The 17,063-nt window shown below is 52.7% G+C and overlaps 6 protein-coding genes across 6 annotated transcripts; 3 read left to right on the forward strand and 3 right to left on the reverse strand.

The window, feature by feature from the left end:
* Positions 1-3,343: 3,343 nt before the first annotated feature.
* On the forward strand, positions 3,344-6,630 carry SMAC4_02714 (uncharacterized protein; the record flags this gene model as incomplete). The annotated part of the gene is made up of 4 exons (XM_024655495.2): positions 3,344-3,749; positions 3,883-5,472; positions 5,566-6,084; positions 6,169-6,630. Exons 2-4 carry the CDS (start codon positions 4,135-4,137, stop codon positions 6,628-6,630), a joined length of 2,319 nt encoding a protein of 772 aa, XP_024511376.2. The 5' UTR covers positions 3,344-3,749; positions 3,883-4,134.
* Positions 6,631-7,005: 375 nt separating this feature from the next.
* Positions 7,006-7,950, forward strand: SMAC4_02713 (uncharacterized protein; the record flags this gene model as incomplete). Its single annotated transcript, XM_003352231.1, has 1 exon — positions 7,006-7,950. One exon carries the CDS (start codon positions 7,006-7,008, stop codon positions 7,948-7,950), a length of 945 nt encoding a protein of 314 aa, XP_003352279.1.
* A 627-nt stretch (positions 7,951-8,577) lies between these two features.
* On the reverse strand, positions 8,578-9,165 carry SMAC4_02712 (uncharacterized protein; the record flags this gene model as incomplete). Its single annotated transcript, XM_003352230.2, has 1 exon — positions 8,578-9,165. The coding sequence occupies one exon, from the start codon at positions 9,163-9,165 to the stop codon at positions 8,578-8,580; it is 588 nt and encodes a 195-aa protein (XP_003352278.2).
* A 1,050-nt stretch (positions 9,166-10,215) lies between these two features.
* Positions 10,216-12,262, reverse strand: SMAC4_02711 (uncharacterized protein). Its single transcript, XM_003352229.2, has 2 exons — positions 12,049-12,262; positions 10,216-11,969 (listed from the first exon to the last, which is right to left on the reverse strand). The coding sequence occupies exons 1-2, from the start codon at positions 12,067-12,069 to the stop codon at positions 11,061-11,063; spliced, it is 930 nt and encodes a 309-aa protein (XP_003352277.1). The 5' UTR covers positions 12,070-12,262; the 3' UTR covers positions 10,216-11,060.
* A 237-nt stretch (positions 12,263-12,499) lies between these two features.
* On the forward strand, positions 12,500-14,035 carry SMAC4_02710 (mitochondrial 54S ribosomal protein bL17m). The gene is made up of 2 exons (XM_003352228.2): positions 12,500-13,118; positions 13,203-14,035. Exons 1-2 carry the CDS (start codon positions 12,903-12,905, stop codon positions 13,566-13,568), a joined length of 582 nt encoding a protein of 193 aa, XP_003352276.1. The 5' UTR covers positions 12,500-12,902; the 3' UTR covers positions 13,569-14,035.
* A 75-nt stretch (positions 14,036-14,110) lies between these two features.
* Positions 14,111-16,834, reverse strand: SMAC4_02709 (uncharacterized protein). Its single transcript, XM_066089830.1, has 3 exons — positions 16,453-16,834; positions 15,670-16,395; positions 14,111-15,615 (listed from the first exon to the last, which is right to left on the reverse strand). The coding sequence occupies exons 1-3, from the start codon at positions 16,713-16,715 to the stop codon at positions 14,322-14,324; spliced, it is 2,283 nt and encodes a 760-aa protein (XP_065946157.1). The 5' UTR covers positions 16,716-16,834; the 3' UTR covers positions 14,111-14,321.
* Positions 16,835-17,063: the final 229 nt, after the last annotated feature.

The raw sequence follows: 17,063 nt of genomic DNA on the forward strand, positions 1-17,063 counted from the left end.
TTCATTGATTGAAAGCCCCTGGGAATTATCTGCATAGCTTCGTTCCCAACGGTCGGCTTTGTGCATTGTCCCCTTGTCCTTCATACACACAAGACAAGCATGATAAACGCCCGATGAAGCCGTCAAGCCGAAGGAACTGAGTGGTCGAAAAAACAGATCAAGGAACCTGGAAGTTGTCAATCACGGCTTTCTTCCTCCAAGATAAGAAGCGGGTCAGGAAACATCGAGACATCTTATCTTCCATGTCTGAACATCCAAATCTTCGTTTGACACCAAATCTGGGGATCACACACAGAGACATATCGATCGCCATGAAACTGATGAACCAGCGCCCTGGAACACTACCTACCAGTACACTACGCAAAGAACTCCGCAGTGAAAATCCCAAATCCCAAATACCACCTACCCACCCCACGAGTCCACGAAGAAATCCACAGGGACCATCATGAACTAGTGACCAAACCGCCGGGCCAACGCTCAGCCAACGATTTTTTCCAACTGTTTCACCACCTACACTACTTTCAGTACACGTACGTGTCCCTATGTTTCGGTTGGCTACTTGGCTACTTACCCCTGGGTACGCTTGGGCCCTTCCATTTGAGTGCTTGGTCGCCTATCTCTGGCTGGGCGTCAGCTTTGTTTTACCAGGGAGTCACTGGGAGTGTGTAAGCGAGAGGGGGTTCACTGCGAGTCACCCACTGAATGGCAGCGGTGGGAGCTTCTGCTGTGTTGCTCCAAGACAGGAGCACAGATTTGTGTTTGAAGGTTCGAGTGGGTTATCATGAGCTTGATATTTCATCATTTTATTACTCGAGTCAACTGTTTCGGTTTTCAGTTGAGCGTTACTTACCTTGCTTATACCGAGCCAGCATCACCCCCAAACACATCACTTTTTCTCCGTACCCTTTAAGAGTTCCCTTCCTCGTGGTAGGTATTCCCATATTAATCACTACCCACAGTCATGACCTCTCTTCTTCAGCTGGCCGACCGATTACCTTCACCTTCCATTACCCTCGGCTACCCTCACCTAGTACTAGTATCAAGCCAGCAAAAACATCCCCGGGATCTTCAACATCCAGGGTCTCTTTTGTCTCACTTCTTCTTTCTTACTGTCTTGCTGCGATGTCACGCTGCCACGCTTGTGTACACTACGGCACAGCTGCTTCACGTATCTACTGTTAGGCACGTAGCGAGAAAGAAGTCGCCGACTCGTCAATTCTGGTCGGTCAGTTCGACTTCTTTCTACGTTCCTTACTACTGTAAACCAATGGGAGGGTTCTGCGTTTAACGTTTTCTTATCATGCTCCTCTTACGACAAGCAGCGATGGATGCCAAACATAAATCCGACTTCGGCGCCCATGTGCAGCACCTCGAACTCAGAATTGGTAGTGTCGCACAAGACGATGGTGGTGGAAAATGGAAGGAGGTAAGAAATCGGTAGAGAGGCCGGGAAGGGACGACATATTGGAAGATCTTGTCTTCAGAAGTTCCTTCCGTCTTGACACCTAGATGGGAGGGAAGGTGCGATTCCCTATCTGACCGACGTTATCATCCACAAATAGAGGTACCTACCTACCTCTAGGCAGGCAAGTAGGCAGTTACTGCCTTGTACGGCAGGCATTGATCCCGGTCGGTGATCTTTTTCTTCCAGTTCGCTCATAATATCATGATGGCAAGAACGATGGGTGACCATTATTCCAAGAGGGTGGCCATGCCCTGCGAGAGTTCAGCCAAAGGCTCCTCGCAAATTTATCATCGATTTATCTCATTGCTTCACCTCGACACATATTAAATCACACAGCTCTTTTATCCCCGCCGCAACCTCACAGCTGGCCGAGCTTGGCTAGGTACACTAGGTATACAGTAAGCATTTCCTTCCAGTCCCTGCTCGAGATCACCATCGGAGACGTCATCGAACTAACCGACAGCTTGATTGGATTGGCCTCCCACAACATCCAGCCAGGAAGCCAAAGGAAAGGTGGTACCTAGTATCGAGCAGGTACTCAGGTACTCACCTAGATAAGCACAGCTCTTCTAAAAGGTCACCATCACCCTCAAACTCCCAAAAGTTTGGTAGCGGTCGGTAGTTGGTCCTTCTCGTCATAACTTGAGGTTCATATTGATTAGCTCTACCGTACCGTCCCCAAAGTCCCTTGTCTCTTCTACTACCATCTTTACCGTCGGTACCGTCCATGGTCCCTTACCAATGACCCTGGCAGTGCACCATTTGGCGCTCGACAATCATGTCATCACCTCGAGAGTTCCCGACGCCAATACGTTACATTCAATCAAATTATCCGACGAATTTAGACGCCATTTAGCTAATATCGAACTATCTATCGCATACGGTGACATGGTGTGGCCTGGTCTGCCTTTTGGGCTCGAGCGGTGGATAAAAGGAGGGGAAGTGCCACACTCCGCCGAGGGAATTTGGGGGCGAACAAAAACCACTCAGGCCCTGGGTCATTGATGAGGCAGATGGCGTTGCCTCTCACTTTGTCAAAGTTGACAATGGCAATACCTAGGACCGTGAAGATTGAAAGAGAACGGCAAATTCCGTCTGAGACACAGAGAAGCTCGACAACAAAGAACATGAAGACGACAAGTGTCGATCGGGTAAGCTCGAGGTAATGGATGATGGGCAAGTTATTCCCGTTCATCCACCCGTACGTCTGTCCGCCTTTCGGCAACATCGAGATTCCAGCCGAGACGGGCCAGACGGACAGGGCGGGGGAAGTCGTTGATTTCCGTCTGGCGATGTTCTCCACAGGGAAGTGTCGAGCTGCCAGTGGTTAGCTGAAGATAGTTTCTTGGTTCTCTGCTCGGGCTTTCCGCGGCCTTGCTTGAGTTCAACGCACGAATGGATAACTTCCTTTTTACACTCAATTTCAGGAACTCCGTTCTCAAGAACAACGAGCTTCACACAACCCATAGGCTGCTATATCCTACCCCGCGTCAATTTCTGAAACCTATATCCAGTGGTGTAGACATGTATGCGAAAACGGGCGGCATTGTCCGTGTTTTTTGTGTCCTTTTTTCTTTCTTGACGCCATGAGAAAAACCAACCATGATAAGCTCGTTTCACGCTCATTTCCCAAGGCATGAATGTCACTTGGCTAGCTTACCTCTGATTAGAAGTCGCCAAAGCTGATGGTTTGTAGTCATCCGGTCTTGGCGCTTACCATCCCATTCAGATCAGTAAACACCGCAAATTTTGCTACGCTGTTAAAGATCTCCCAAAGACCATTGAAAAAAAAAAGCCACATCTTTTTGAAGATATCAAGACTTCGAGGCTATCAAAATGCATGAAGCCTAACCAATCGAGAAGAGATTGAGGAGAGCTGAAACATTCCTCACGCCCTCACGGCAACAAACGATCCGAGTGGTCTGCCTGATTGGTGCTGATGCAGATTGAAGCAGGGCAGTAAGCTAGACTTTGCTGGAGGGGCAAGGCAGACACGCGGCGGAAAAGTAACCCAGATCATTCCAAGGCGCTTCTACCGTTCGTCGTGATCATCACCGACGACCTGTCTAGGAAAGAAACCACTACCCATCTTGCATTTTGCAGCTTCAAGTTTCAGAAACCACCACCGGAAATATACTGTGCTGCAACATGGCGATAGCATAGATCGCTGCATATTGATCATACTGGCACAGGGGTCCGCACCGAATGCCAGATTTGGTATGCCATGCGAAGCAAACCTGAAGAGTTCGTGAACGGTTGGAGTTGATAGAAGAAGTCTTTAAAGGTGAGCTATCGGTATTCTCTAAAGAGCATACGTCCTAAGAAATCGGTGATCGATCTTTCGTCAACGATCTGTTGTCCAAACCCATTATCACACAACCTCTCACTCCAGTTTGACTAACACCATGAGAACGAAGGAGATCCTAAGAAAACTTGCGAGGAGAAAAAGAGGCAGACTTGATGATGGGGCGACAACAGCCACTCCTTTGGTGGAGGATAAACTTTCAACGGCGGACACTCTTCCAGCAGAGGACCCAAGTATCTCAGAGTCAGACGAGAAGTACACCGACGACCCCAATCCCCAGCCCCAGCCTGTGGAGATTGTGTGGCCGACCTTTATCCGTCCTTGTCATGTTTATTCTGGGGTTATCCCGTGTGAATCGGATCCCATGGTTTGCAGAAGCCTCTGCGAGAGAATCAAAATTACCGTTGGCGGCGGCGGGGGGAGTGGTGGAGGTGGACATCGACAGCAGCAATACCAACACCAACAATCATCGTCAGTTACGACAACCTCAGGGCCAGCAACCAAAGTCTTCTTCCTCCACAAACGTCTCCTCTGCGAATACTCGGAGTACTTCAGCACCGCCCTCAGCCCACGTAACCGCGATGTCTTCGTCGAGGCCGAAACCGGCCACTTTGTCTTCGACGACGATGACGACGACCCAGACGACTTTTACCGCTGGGCTGTCTGGCTGTACGTTTGCAGCGGGTGCAAGCTCTCTGCTATTTACGAGTTCCAGAACAACCACCGGTGTAGTCCTTCAAGGCTGGAGGAATTTGCCTCGAAGTCGGATGATGCCGCCGGGGAAGGGGAAGGGGAAAGAGAACAACATCTCTACGCCCCCTACGGACTCCCCCAACACCCTCCTTGCATGTCCCTCTCCGATCAGACCGGAGTCGACCGCGACCACTGGCGTACAACGTTTAACGTCATCGCCGCCACCGAGGAGGAAGGAGAACCAGCCGATATTCGCCGTGACGAAGCAGAGCGCACGGTCAGACTCCACATGCCATTCGCGTGCAAAATGAGCTCACCGTCGCCGGTGACGGGATGGTTTTGCGCTAGGGACAGCGGAGAAGGTGACAGCAATGCCGCCAAGGACCCCAACGCAGCCCTAGAAGCAGCAGCCGCTTACATGTTCGGCTACCGCATTTTGTCACGAGCGTACCGACTGTTCGCCCTCGCCCACTTCATCCAGCACGTCGACCTGCTCACGGAGGATTACCAGGACGAGCTCCAAAACCTGCTGCACGAGGTATTTCCCGTGGGCAGCGAAGCCCATCGGTTCCTGACCGTGTGGGTTGCCTGGCTGAGATGGAAGCAGCGCCTACCCAATAATGACGAGCCAGGCGATCGCTCGAGGACTTCAGGTCAGAGGAGCCGGGAGACGGACGCGTTCTTCAACATGTTTCAGATGATGGGATATCGAAAAGGGTCCGAGGCCGCGGACCCACGGAGATATCCCTTGTTTCATTGGGAGCAGGAATGCAGCAAGGGACTACCGGGCGATAGGACGTACTGCGACCACACAGAATCTCTGCAGTGGCACGGCTCAGTTGTGAATATTACGGAGCAAATGGCACCGAACCTGCTGCCCCCGATGGTCACGAATGCACCACCGTCAGGCCGATCCTCAACCAGACCTTTAGCCACCGGAGACAGTCGTTGGGAAATTTTCTTTGGTCTGTCGAAAGATTTTGTCACGTTCTGGTCTCAGGTCCTCTGGGTGAGTCCAGTCCTTGCTTGCCTCGTTCTCCTCTGATCGTCATGGAAAAGAAAGAAGCTAATATGACCGATACTTATCGGTTGCTTGTTCAAGTTGTGGGGTCCATTCATCATACTCGCTTTTGCCGCGGACACTTTTGCTCAGGATAAGCATCACCTGATTGAGTTTTCCGGCAAAGTTCTCGGAGCAGTTTTCGCCGCCATGGTACTTTTAGCGGCGTGGTACAAGTACCCAGGCTGGGAGTGGGTGATAGGGTTAACGATGTTGCTTGGAGTTCCGAAAGCGTGCGGGTCGTTCATATGGGCCCAGCACTGTTTTGAAAAGGCAGCAGCAGCAGCAGCCCAAGTCCAGGGGGAAATCGACGAAGTCACAAGCCCCAGACTGTGCAAAGAAGAGACCGCCCTTGGGGCTTTCGAGTTGCTGTTCGTCGCGTCAGTTTTCTGGACACTACTGAACACAAAGCACGATGTGCATCCGGCAGTAGCAAAGCCAGAGAAGGCCAGCTGGGGATGTCGGGCAGCACGTCCGGAACACGAGAGCTTCGTGCGAAGGGCTCTTCAGGCCATATGGAAGGAGAAGGACCTGCTCTGGTGGTCGTGTGTGACTCTATGGGTAAGTTTAGTTCCCCCGGCCCGGTCCCGCTGCTCACACTATTAAGAAAGAAAGACTCGTTGGAACTGAACTGACCCATCTCAGCATATGGCCTCAATCTCGGTGCTGGTGATAGAACCGATTATATGGGCTAAGGATCACAACAGTCACAACAGTCTGGTTGAAATGAAGATACACGCACTGCTCTGCGCCATATTGGGCATCGTGACAGCGTGGTACATGGCGAAGGGGTGCAGGATTGTGTTCCTCGCATCGACGTTTCTTCAACTGATCTTTTCCAACGTTTCCGGTATTGCCGAGGTTTCTCCATGTTTCCGCCGGGCTCGTGATAGGGAAGTAGTAGATGTCGGGAATGAGGTGTGCAAGTTACAGGCTGGGTTAGCGAGCGCCATGTTGGTTCATTTGGTGTTGAGCATATGCATCTTGGTCATCTGGCGGAACGCTGAGCATCCAACTCGGGGTATTCTTAGAGCCCTCCGAGCTGGGCGGCGGGCAAGGAAGGAGGAACAGACTGTTGCAGTTGAGAGCTCCAATGAAGAAGCATGATGGAATTAGTTGGCCTCGAGAAGAAAGGGGGACAAGACGAGTGTAGAAGAGGTAGTGTAGAGAACTGGAAGACAAGGAAATAAAAGGCTTGGCCAATGGGATGATATACCTACAAGTACGCATTAAGGACGTAGAAAGTGGGTACACCTTCACCTCGGTGAGTACGGTAAGGGACAACTCCAAACTGGGGAAGGTGGGGTTCCTCCGCACTTTCTCTCCAAAAGTTGCCCACTTCTCCCCACCACGGATTCCACTGAACCCGCAATTGACCACATCGCGGACTGGGATTCTCCAGGAACACTGACTCAGTCAACCGCAGGTACGTACCTCTTATATCATATCGACGACAGCGACACCAACAAGAACGCCACGATCATGTCCCAAGCATTCCGTTTCCCAGCCGGCCCAGCAAAGATCCGAACTCTCTACATCCGAGTCAAGCCAGCACCAACCAGTCTATCGGAGCGACGCGCTGTCCTCCGCGCCCTCAGCCAACATGGCGACATTGAGATGTTCAAGCAGCTCTACGACTCTTCCTCCTTCATCTCCATAGCATCATCCAAGAATGTGGCTTCCAGCATCGTTCGAAGGAGTCCTCTTCAGTTCGACGTCCTCGCTCGAAACTCGTTCGATCCTCGTGTCCCCGATTCCATCCGACCGCCATTACCGATTGATACATCTACAGCCGTCTCATTACCCACCACCGCTGCTAGGGGCACTATCACGAATTCAAACTCCAAACCCGGACAAACAGAGAAGCTCAATCCACAACGGCTACCGCTATCCCCGTCCGCATTCAAGCTTCCAACACTGCCCGAGCGAGACCCGACCGCCTTCGTAACCAAGACCTTTATGCTCGAAGCCTTCCACGCCCCCGAGTACCCGCACAAGGAACACATCCGCATGTCCCCGCTGTACGGGCCCTGGCCACGCGAAAAAGATCCCGATCCGTCTTCTTCTTCCTACGACACCTCCTGCGCCACGCCATCAAATAATAATAAGCTGACCCTCAACTCCGCCGCCCTGCGCGCCTCGGTGCCCCAAGATATGGCCTACTCCGGTCTGCACGACTGGGAGTCGGCGGGCCAAGATGCCATGGACATTGAGGAGATGACGGCTACTGAGCAAGGGATTTCGGCGGACTCGGCGACGATGGTGAAGACGTGGAGGGCGTTTTGGAGACAGAGGGTCGACAGAGGGGATACGTTACAGTATGAGGTTGGGACAAAAGGTGATATGGGCAGTGCGTATAGCCATATCATGAAGAGGAAGATGAAGCAGCAGAATAAGAAGCGTATTCAAGATATGCTGTCTGTGTAGGTTGCGGCAACGAAACGATCATGGTAGGGACAAGATCAAAGGCAAAATACGGAGTTGGTGATGGAAGATGAATAAGATGGCGGCCTCCTCTGGGAGTTTAAGGAAAATCATCGGAAGAAAAAGATGGCTGCTCAAGGGTCTCATTCCGACATTGGAAACACGCCTATCCAGATACAGCCCTTGGTCGAGCTCAGAATTGGGTGATAATGGCATTGTACACCACAAGCTTTACGGTATGTTTTCAACGAGCCCTTGTACCAATCTGACCAGGCGCATACTAACCCATTTGGCAGTCTAGTGGCAAAGGCGCGGCTATAATGATAATGATTTAATCATCACGTACCTGTCCGTACGCCTTTTACTGGATAACAAAGTCCCGCCTCCTCGACCTCCTCTCCTCTTCCCTTTTCTCGTCCAATACCTTCCTCCTTCGCTTCAGCAAACACCAGCTCACCAACGACAACCCCACGACCGAGGGAATACCAATTGCAAAACCGAGGCCAAAAGCAAGCCGTTTGTTGTTAACCCCTGAACGATGCTCATTACTACCTGAATCATCAGAAGGGGTTGGCTACTCCATGCAAAATCTCTCAGTCAGCACGGTTCCCTCCTGGATATGGCATGGCGCTAGTCGAAGGAAAAAGGAAAAGCAAAAAGAAAACGTACCTCGTCCCCTGAAGAAGAAGTCGCAGGCTTGCTCCCGCCCTCCGTCCCACTAGCATACGGTGGTTGACCGACAGCAAAGAACGGAGACTTGGCCAAGGGCGTCGTCCCCGTCCCATCCGCAGACCCGCCGTGGAGTTCAACCTGGTAAATCCCCTCGGGTAGCCAACGAAGAGGTGATGGGATTCCAGTCCATTCGAATGCGTTTTTGTCTGAGGAGGAGGAATCGATTGCCGCCGTCGTGATATTCATCTTGTATGCCGTCACACCTCCGCCTCCACCGCTTTCGTTGCCATCGGTGTTCTCACCTTTGTCGATGAGCTGTGCGGTGATGAACAGCGGGTAGAACTCGGGCGATATGGTATCCCAGGTTAATCGGACGGCTGAGCCGTAGCTGAGGTTCGTAAAAGAGTTGGTGAATTTGGCTGCCACCACGGGAGTGGTGAAGAGGAGGAGGAGAACGAAGGCTAGGGAGGCGACGGAGGTCAAGCCCAGAAGCTGGCTCGGAAACGTCATCTTAATGGGTCGGGATTGGGGAAAGACGGCGCCCATGTCCCGCCTGTACGACGTCCTCACAGACCAAACTTCCAACTGGATCCAGGTCCTCGGGACAGAGAGGAAAGCAGGGTTGGGAGGAGTTCTTATGTATGCATTGATGGGTTAGGTAGGGGTCAGGGGAGTTTGGTGTTGCACTGATTTCTCAATCTATACCTAGATACCTTGCCTAGTGTCGGACTCAAGAATTCCCACTGACGCTAGCTAGTCAGAAGACCGGGCGGTGAGTGAACAGTTAGACATCCATCCGCATCCAGGGGTGGCTGGATTCTGAATCAACTCTGTTACCCAGCTGGATACCCAGCTAAGCCTATGTGAATGTGAATAGGTAATGCTGAACGGTGCGATGTGCGCGCGCGCGTGTGTGAGTGTGTGTGACGGACACATGTATGTACACGATGAGGGGAGATTCAGATGTCTTTTTGGCAGGCCAGAAGCGACGATGAAGATATGGAACACCAGTTCCAACACCGCATGCAGAGTGTTGAATTATCCTTCGTATAGGGGGACCGTATCAATAATTCCGGACGGCCAATACCTATCTTCGATCTGTCCTAGTCTTTTCTCTCTCGATAGTACAGTACCACCGACTTTACTTGTCAAGACACGGCTCGGCTAGATATATTAATTTAATAAGGATAAATGTTAGGGGCCACTCACTGCACTCAATCAATTAATTGCCGGACCACCCCTTCGGAATCTGATTTCCTAGTTTTTAGGTTCGTATGCAAGGTGTATAAGTGCAATATAAGTTCATTAAACTAGACAACTTTTGATGTTGGTAGGTAACGAGCATTTTTGATTGTTCGGTTCTAAGGTAGAACGAAGGGTTTGGTTTACACAATTTGTATCCCGACATGTTCTTCCCTTCATTTGTATGGTAGTCTGTAGAATCATGTACGGTGGCTCTGGTGGTCGGCGATTTAAAGGACTGAGAAGTCATCAGCACTCATGTTAGTCGACCCGTTATGTACCTTGCTTGTGTTTACTTTCTTCGGTTCTTGGTTGGAAGCTATGAACACGTGCTGACCTTGTTCACTCTTCATCAGGACATATGTACGGTAGGTTATCAGCACAACCAACTTTCATAATTCATTGCACTCCTTCCACGTACACTGTCTTCATTCTAACTCAACCTTTCTCTATCTCTCCGTTTTCTACTATTTAAAAACACACCCGAGTTACATCTCCATGAACCATGTCTTTAACAACGGCAAAGCTGTACTCGACTGTCAATCATGACACACAGCCAGCATTTATAACCAGGATCAATCCCTCCCATGTCCACACAACGAACAAACCTGGACCTGCTATGTTGACTCATGAATGACATACGACCATAGGCACTGGGGCCAAAAACTCGGGATCCTGTCCGCTCTCACCTAGATCTTTAAGCCAGTGATCTTATTAGCCAGGCTAGTAGTCAAATCGGCGACGACCGATGAAGAGCTTGGTGTTGTATGTTTTTTTTCTTCTTCTTTGGCTTTGGCTGCGACGGACGGATGTTGTTGGTGTTTGGTTTGAAAGTGGATAGATGAAGCGAGTGACTTCTTGTATTCCTAACTGGGAGGGAGACTTGTACGGGAAAACAGTTGGAGATTATTATTAAGCTAGACGATGGCTGAGAACTCTTCTGAACAAAGTAGCGAAGGTTTGTGGAACATCGATGGTGCTTGATCACCATTACCGCCCTGATACATTCTGTTTAGTCCTCAAGTGGGAATAAATGGCTTAGAACAGTGAATGTATGTTTTGTCGTATCATAGGTTTTTGTGTGTTCGTAATAGGTAGCCGTGACAATTCTCTCATCGCTCTTCAAAACCCTTCCATAACTGCTGCTGCCTCTTTTTTCTATGTACTGCTGATCTCGCATCGTATCCAACGCTCAACCCCTAAATAAGACTGCGTAACCGGGTATTGTCCCTCTTGTCCATGGGAATATATCTCTCCGCCAGCACCTCCCGCACGCTCTTCTTCATGACGTCCTCGCTCTTGGTATACCTCTCCTGCAACGCCCTGTCGATATCCGACACGTGCAACAGTTTCCGGTCCGCCGCGGCCTCCAATTTGTCCTCGGCGAGACGAACCGCCGCCTTGCCCAATCCCACCGCCTCCTCCACCTTCTCGATGCCATGGCGGCCCTTCTCAACCGCCTTGTCGACCGCGCTGTTAACTACGCCCCTGACCACCTCCGCATCGTGCCTCACCTCATCAGCAATCCTATGCGCCACGCCCTCGGCCGCATGAATCCCTTCCTTGGCTTCCTGGCTCCACAACCTCGCCGTCTCGGCCGCCCGCCTCCTCATCTCCTCCGACCTGACATGCGCCTCCCTAGCCATGATCTTGCCCGTCTCCTTGCTCTCCTCGGCCGCATACCTCATCCGTTCCGCCGCAATCCTAGCCGCCTCCTTCGCCTTCTCGGCCGCATACTCGCTGCGATCGATCGTGATACCGAACAGACCGGCAACAGCGTCCTCGGCCGATTCCCGGACGACGGACCAGTCAGTCGTCTGGGCCCACCGCACCGCGTTCTCGATCTCGTTGTTCCACTTGTCCTTGGCGGACTCGACGAAGCGGTGGCGCTCGCGCTCGACGAGCTCCGAGCGTGGCGGCGGGAAGTAGGCTAGGTCCTCATCGTTTACCGGGTAGCGCGTGCGCAGGTTGGTGGGCAGGGTGTCGCGGGCGAGCGTGTTGACGAAGCGGGTTTGCGCGCGCAGGAGGTCGGACTGGTGCGTGCGGTTGCGCTCGTGGGCGGCGATGGCGAGGTAGGTGAGGCCGAGAGTGAGGGTTGCGCCGCCGGTCTGGTTGGTGGGGAGTTGGCTGGTTAGCTGTGGTTGCTTACTTTTGGTATATATAGATGGGGACATAGGAGAAACATACGAGGCCGGCTACGAAACCCATTATTGCGACTGACGTGGGCTGACGGTCGATTTAGGTTGATGTAGGGACTTGGAGGAATAACTACTCTAGGTAGTGTCGCAATATATAGAGACAGAGACAGACCCAAAGGTCTTGACTCGACCGAACGAAGGGTGGTTGATTGAGAAGTTGAAAATGAACGTGAGAGATAAGACAATTGGGATTTGGGATGAAAGGGTGACGTAGTTGGGAATTGGGACGAAATAATGGCGTTAATGGGCTGTTAGCGAATCCCGCTGAGGGACGTGGTGCCCACTGTCCGGTTGCGGGATCCGGAGGTGCTGTGGATCTCCTTGGCACTGCTGATCCAGCACTTTTAGGCGGGCCCTTAGCGGGCCTTACGGCGGTAGACCCGCGGTAGAATTCGCGGTAGCGGGCGGACAAGGACCCCAAAAGCACAGGCCCAGGGCCGTGAAAATTTCGGGTTCCGCACCGCAAAAGCTCCGCCCGACGTCGCCTTGGGGTGTCCGGCATCCGCGCTACAGCGACTCCAGTCCACTGTCCAGGAACCCTGCCAACTGAGTGGGTGCCGTTGCCCGCGCCGAGCCCGAATCTTGAACTTTTGACGATTCGAGATCCTTATTCTCCGTTTTCCGGCAGCCGCACCGACCGACCGACTGTACGACGACCTACCCGACCCGTCCGCCCACCAGGACCTCCACTCCACGCCTTCCGTCTACACACACGACCTCGCCGTCCTGCGACTGCGCTTTTCCCGGACCATAAGGGCCAACCTATCCGCCGGGACTTACACAACTTCGAGGTCCATACCCAGGGACTAGTTCCTCCTCCACCAACAAAACACCACAGACACAATGGCCGGCGCCCACGTCAAGTACAGGCACTTGAGCCGTAGCTCGGCGCATCGCCAGGCTTTGCTGCGCAACTTGGTCACCTCGCTCATCAAGAACGAGACCATCCACACCACTTATCCCAAGGCCAAGGAGGCCCAGCGCCTGGCCGAGAAGCTCATCACCCTCTCCAAGCGCGACACCGAGACAGCCCGGCGTAGTGCCCAGGGTATTCTCTATGTATGTTCGCATTCTCTTATTTTCCCTCTTAATAAACCTTTTCTACATAGTATAGAAGCTAACCTTACAACCCTTGTGCTACAGACCCCCGACAAGCTCCTCCCCAAACTCTTCGGCGAGATCCGCGAGCGCTACGCCACCCGGCCAGGAGGCTACACGCGCGTGCTGCGCACTGAGCCCAAGGACACGTACTCGCAAGCGCCCTCGGCCATCCTCGAGCTCGTCGACGGGCCCAAGGACATGCGCTTCGCCATGACGGCCGCCACCGTCGCCCGCGACCGCGAGCAAAAGACCGAGAGCACCGAGCTCACCCGCAAGAACATGGAGAAGGTCACCAAGTTCCGCAAAGACGGCATGCGCGCCTTCGAGGACATGGTCGCCAAGCTCAGGGATATGAACTTTACCGCCGGTGCGATAAATCCCAACGAGTGGAAGAAGCTTGATCGTTAAGCAGTACGTGCGGTTGCCTGGTTGGGTTGGGTTGTGCATGGGTGGAAAGAAACGGGTTGGAAGAAGGAGGCAGGGGATGGAGAATGGAGAATGGAGGATGGAGGATGGAGGGCTTGGTTTTCCCCCTCTAAAGAGCGAGAGAGAAAGAGAGGCAGGTGTGCGTGAATAGCTGGAAAAGGCTTCACTACCTGCCACCTGCCACCTGCCACCTGTCGCCTTTTGAGGTCATGGGAAGGGGCAAGGGGCTGTAATCTCCTGCTCTCTCTTTGTGGTTCGGGGTAGACGTTACATATGTGTGAAAGGAGCTTTTACTAGCCAGCCTGCACACTATACCATACCAGACCAACCTAGCTGTCGCAAGATTCAGCAAGGAAAAGGGGTGGGGGGAAACCAAAGTGTACAAATATCACGAGACAAGAAAGCAAAAAAGAGTGTAATTTTACAAGGGTTTGGGATACACTTGAAGTGGGCTTACACAAAATGGAACATGGGAAACTGGTACATCATTAGAACCCTTATTACATGAACAGGTGACTCGAAATGCCATCTTATTGCTCACTATATACAGTAGTTCGAGTAAGGAGGTATTCTGTTTTCATCCCGCCTAACTATGCAGGACAACTTTTATAGCAACCCGTGCAAACAAAACCCAATTTACCTAGAACTAGTTCCCTTTGACATTTTTATTATCCGACGCCCTCTTCTTTATACAGACCATACCACACAACTAACTGACTGACATCTTTGTTTTGTTTACACAAAGTCAAAAGTATCGCCCTGCTCCGTAATCATCTTCCCGGCCCTCTTGGTGCCCACGATCCTCTCCAGCTTCATGATATCATATTTGCTAAACATGACCTTGACGGTGCCCAGGCCGTGCTCCAGCATCAGGCTCTGCTCGCTCTTCTGCAGATACCCGCCGGCGACCTCTTTGTAGAAGATGGGGTTATCCGGCAGCCCGTAAAAGATGACGCGCTTGACGCCCTTGATGGCGTACCGCCTAAAGTGGTGCGCACGCTCCGTGTAGAGCAGCACGCGGTGGCGGCCCGTGAGGAAATGCGAGCGCGCGCGCGACGCCTCGGGCGTGTCGGCGTACTCGGAGATGTTGCCGAACGTGACGCTCGCCACGTCCGGGTTGTTGGCAAAGTAGTTGCGCACGCGCACAAAGTCGAGATACGACGGGATGAAGATGAGCGTTCCCGCCGCGTCCTTGGCCCGCTTCACCAGCGTGGGCACGATGGCCTTGGTGAAGTAGGCGAAGCGGGCGTCCGGGTCGGCGGCGATGGAGCCCGCGTCGAACCGGCTGAACGTCTGCCGCGTCTTGACGCCCAGGTACTGGATCACGCCCGGGTACTCGGGGTGGAGGCGGGCCTTGCCGGCCCAGTTGTGGCAGTGCAGACGCTGCAGCTCGGCCAGCTCGGGCGTATTGAAGGCGCTGAAGATGACCGTCTGCCGGAAGTACTTGGCCTGGTCGTCGAGGTACCAGGGCCGCACGCGCGAGAAGTCGCACCCGTGGGCGTCGCGCGGCTGCAGGTTGAGGTGCTCGAAGATGAACTCGACGTGCTCCCAATTCTGCATAAGCAGGGCGTCGGCCTGGTCGACGATGACGAGCTCGATCGACGAGAGGAAGTCGTAGTCCAGCTTCTTCTTCTCCTCCTCGGACCCGATGGCCATGCGCAGACCGAGAGGAGAGGCGAAGATGATGTCCGAGTTGTAGAACTGTGAAAAGTACTTGATGGTCTTGCGGGTGAACTTCATGCCGAGGCGGAACATGTCGTCGTCGCTGCCGGAGAAGAGGTCGCGGAAGTCTTCGGGCTTGTCGTCGGAGAACTTGGTGGACTTGTCGACGTAGCCTTCATCGAAACGCTTGCGGTGTTCTTGCTGCTCCGGAGAGGCAACCTCGCAGATCATCTCGACCATCTTGACGCATGACTGGCGGGTAGGGAGAAGCATCAAGACCTTGGGGCGGGTAAACCCCTGGTCTCTGAGCTCAAGGGTGTCGTCTCTTTGCAGCTTGGTGTTGTTCTTGATCACACGGTCACGAGTCCTGCATATCAAGTCAGTTTCCTGTTCTCAATTGTCATGTTCCCGTCAGACTTACTTGAAAACATGGTTGAGCGCATGAAGACACGCCATCCGCCTTATGCTCTCAGACGATGCCACTGTCCGGTTGCAGTAAAGCATGTCTTGGTAGTTGAAGAGGAGAGGTGCTACTGCCTTCTCCGCCTCGTCGAACTCGGTGTGCTTAGCCATCGACTCGGCCAGTTTCTTCTTCAGCTTGAGGTCGGCAACTCCCGAAATGGAATGAGGAAGTTTCCGCTCAGTAGAGTCGCCTGTCTCGGGGGTGTTGTAGTATATCCTGTTGGAGTTTTGCGCTATCCTGTCGGTCCTCCACTTGTTCGCCTGAACGGCCTTTATCCTTGCCTGGAATGTCGCCTCGTCTGGGGCAGCAAAGTGAGTTTCGAATGGGTCTGAATCGTCGAGGTCGTCATCTTCGTCGAACAAGTCCTCTAGTGGTGCATCCTGGGGATCTTCCTCTGGCTCATCAACCGCATCCACGTCCTCCTTCACCTCCTCGTCGTCGTCTTCGTCGTCGCTGTCGTCGTCATCTTCCGTCTTGGTCGCCTTGTTCGGCCCTTCCTCCTCAGTGTGATCCAGCTTTCTCTTCTTCGACTTTGTCGCACTTTGGAAGCTCTTCAAGAGACTCATGTATGGTTGGCCAGATTGGGCCTCCTCCTCCCCCTCCTCGTCCTCCTCTTCTGACCCCTCAATCTCCTCCTCAGAAACGTTGGACTCATCTTCAGAAATATCGTCCTCCTCAGAACCACTGTTTTCAGTTAGTATGTTTCTCACTTTTTTCTCGGGAATCTTGAATATTCCTTACTCTTCGTCTTTGTCGGCAAGTCGTGCGTCGTTGAACTTGGATGGGCGAGGGCCGAAACCACCTCTGGCACCACCTCTTGAACTTCCCCTACCACGGCCCCTGGAAGCTCCCCTATCACCTCCCCTGCCGCGACCTCTCGACCCTCCTCTATCGCCTCCCCTGGAGCCTCCTCCTCTGGAACCACCTCTGCCTCTGAAGCCTCCGCCACCACCTCTTCCACGGCCTCCGCCTCCACGGTCACCGCCGCGACCTCTGAATGCCATTTTGGTGCGATGAAGATTTCCTCAAAAATCGAAATTTGAGGTTGGTGAGATGAAAATCGGTAATTATGAAAGTGAAATGAAATTTCAATGGAGGTCGAAAAAAGATACGGGAATTGTATTCAGCCTTGTCAACGGGCCAAGAAGAAAAAGTCCAAAAGTCCAATGGAGTCTTTCAAGAACGGCTTGGCATAGAGCAGCCTTGTAACGCCACCCCCCTTGACCCTTGCGAGAAAGAACAATCTGAAGTCAAGCTGAACGCCAAGAGTGGGGATCTTCTTATCTTATCTTAGCGCGCACAACCCAAAGGTCCCGCCATTGCGCTGCAAAACCAAAAATTCGAGCAGAGGT

This window comes from Sordaria macrospora, chromosome 2, assembly GCF_033870435.1.
Source record: "Sordaria macrospora chromosome 2, complete sequence".
NCBI lineage: Eukaryota > Fungi > Ascomycota > Sordariomycetes > Sordariales > Sordariaceae > Sordaria > Sordaria macrospora.

Excerpts from the sequence above, each read along its gene's own strand:
- SMAC4_02711 (XM_003352229.2), bottom strand. The coding sequence starts at position 12,069 with ATGGGTTTCGTAGCCGGCCTC. Across the intron at positions 11,970-12,048 it reads TGGGTTTCGTAGCCGGCCTC|ACCGGCGGCGCAACCCTCAC; the intron begins GTATGTTTCTCC and ends CCCACCAACCAG.
- SMAC4_02709 (XM_066089830.1), bottom strand. The coding sequence starts at position 16,715 with ATGGCATTCAGAGGTCGCGGCGGTGACCGTGGAGGCGGAGGCCGTGGA. Across the intron at positions 16,396-16,452 it reads CTTGCCGACAAAGACGAAGA|TGGTTCTGAGGAGGACGATA; the intron begins GTAAGGAATATT and ends AACTGAAAACAG. Across the intron at positions 15,616-15,669 it reads GCGCTCAACCATGTTTTCAA|GACTCGTGACCGTGTGATCA; the intron begins GTAAGTCTGACG and ends CTTGATATGCAG.
- SMAC4_02710 (XM_003352228.2), top strand. The coding sequence starts at position 12,903 with ATGGCCGGCGCCCACGTCAAGTACAGGCACTTGAGCCGTAGCTCGGCG. Across the intron at positions 13,119-13,202 it reads GTGCCCAGGGTATTCTCTAT|ACCCCCGACAAGCTCCTCCC; the intron begins GTATGTTCGCAT and ends CTTGTGCTACAG.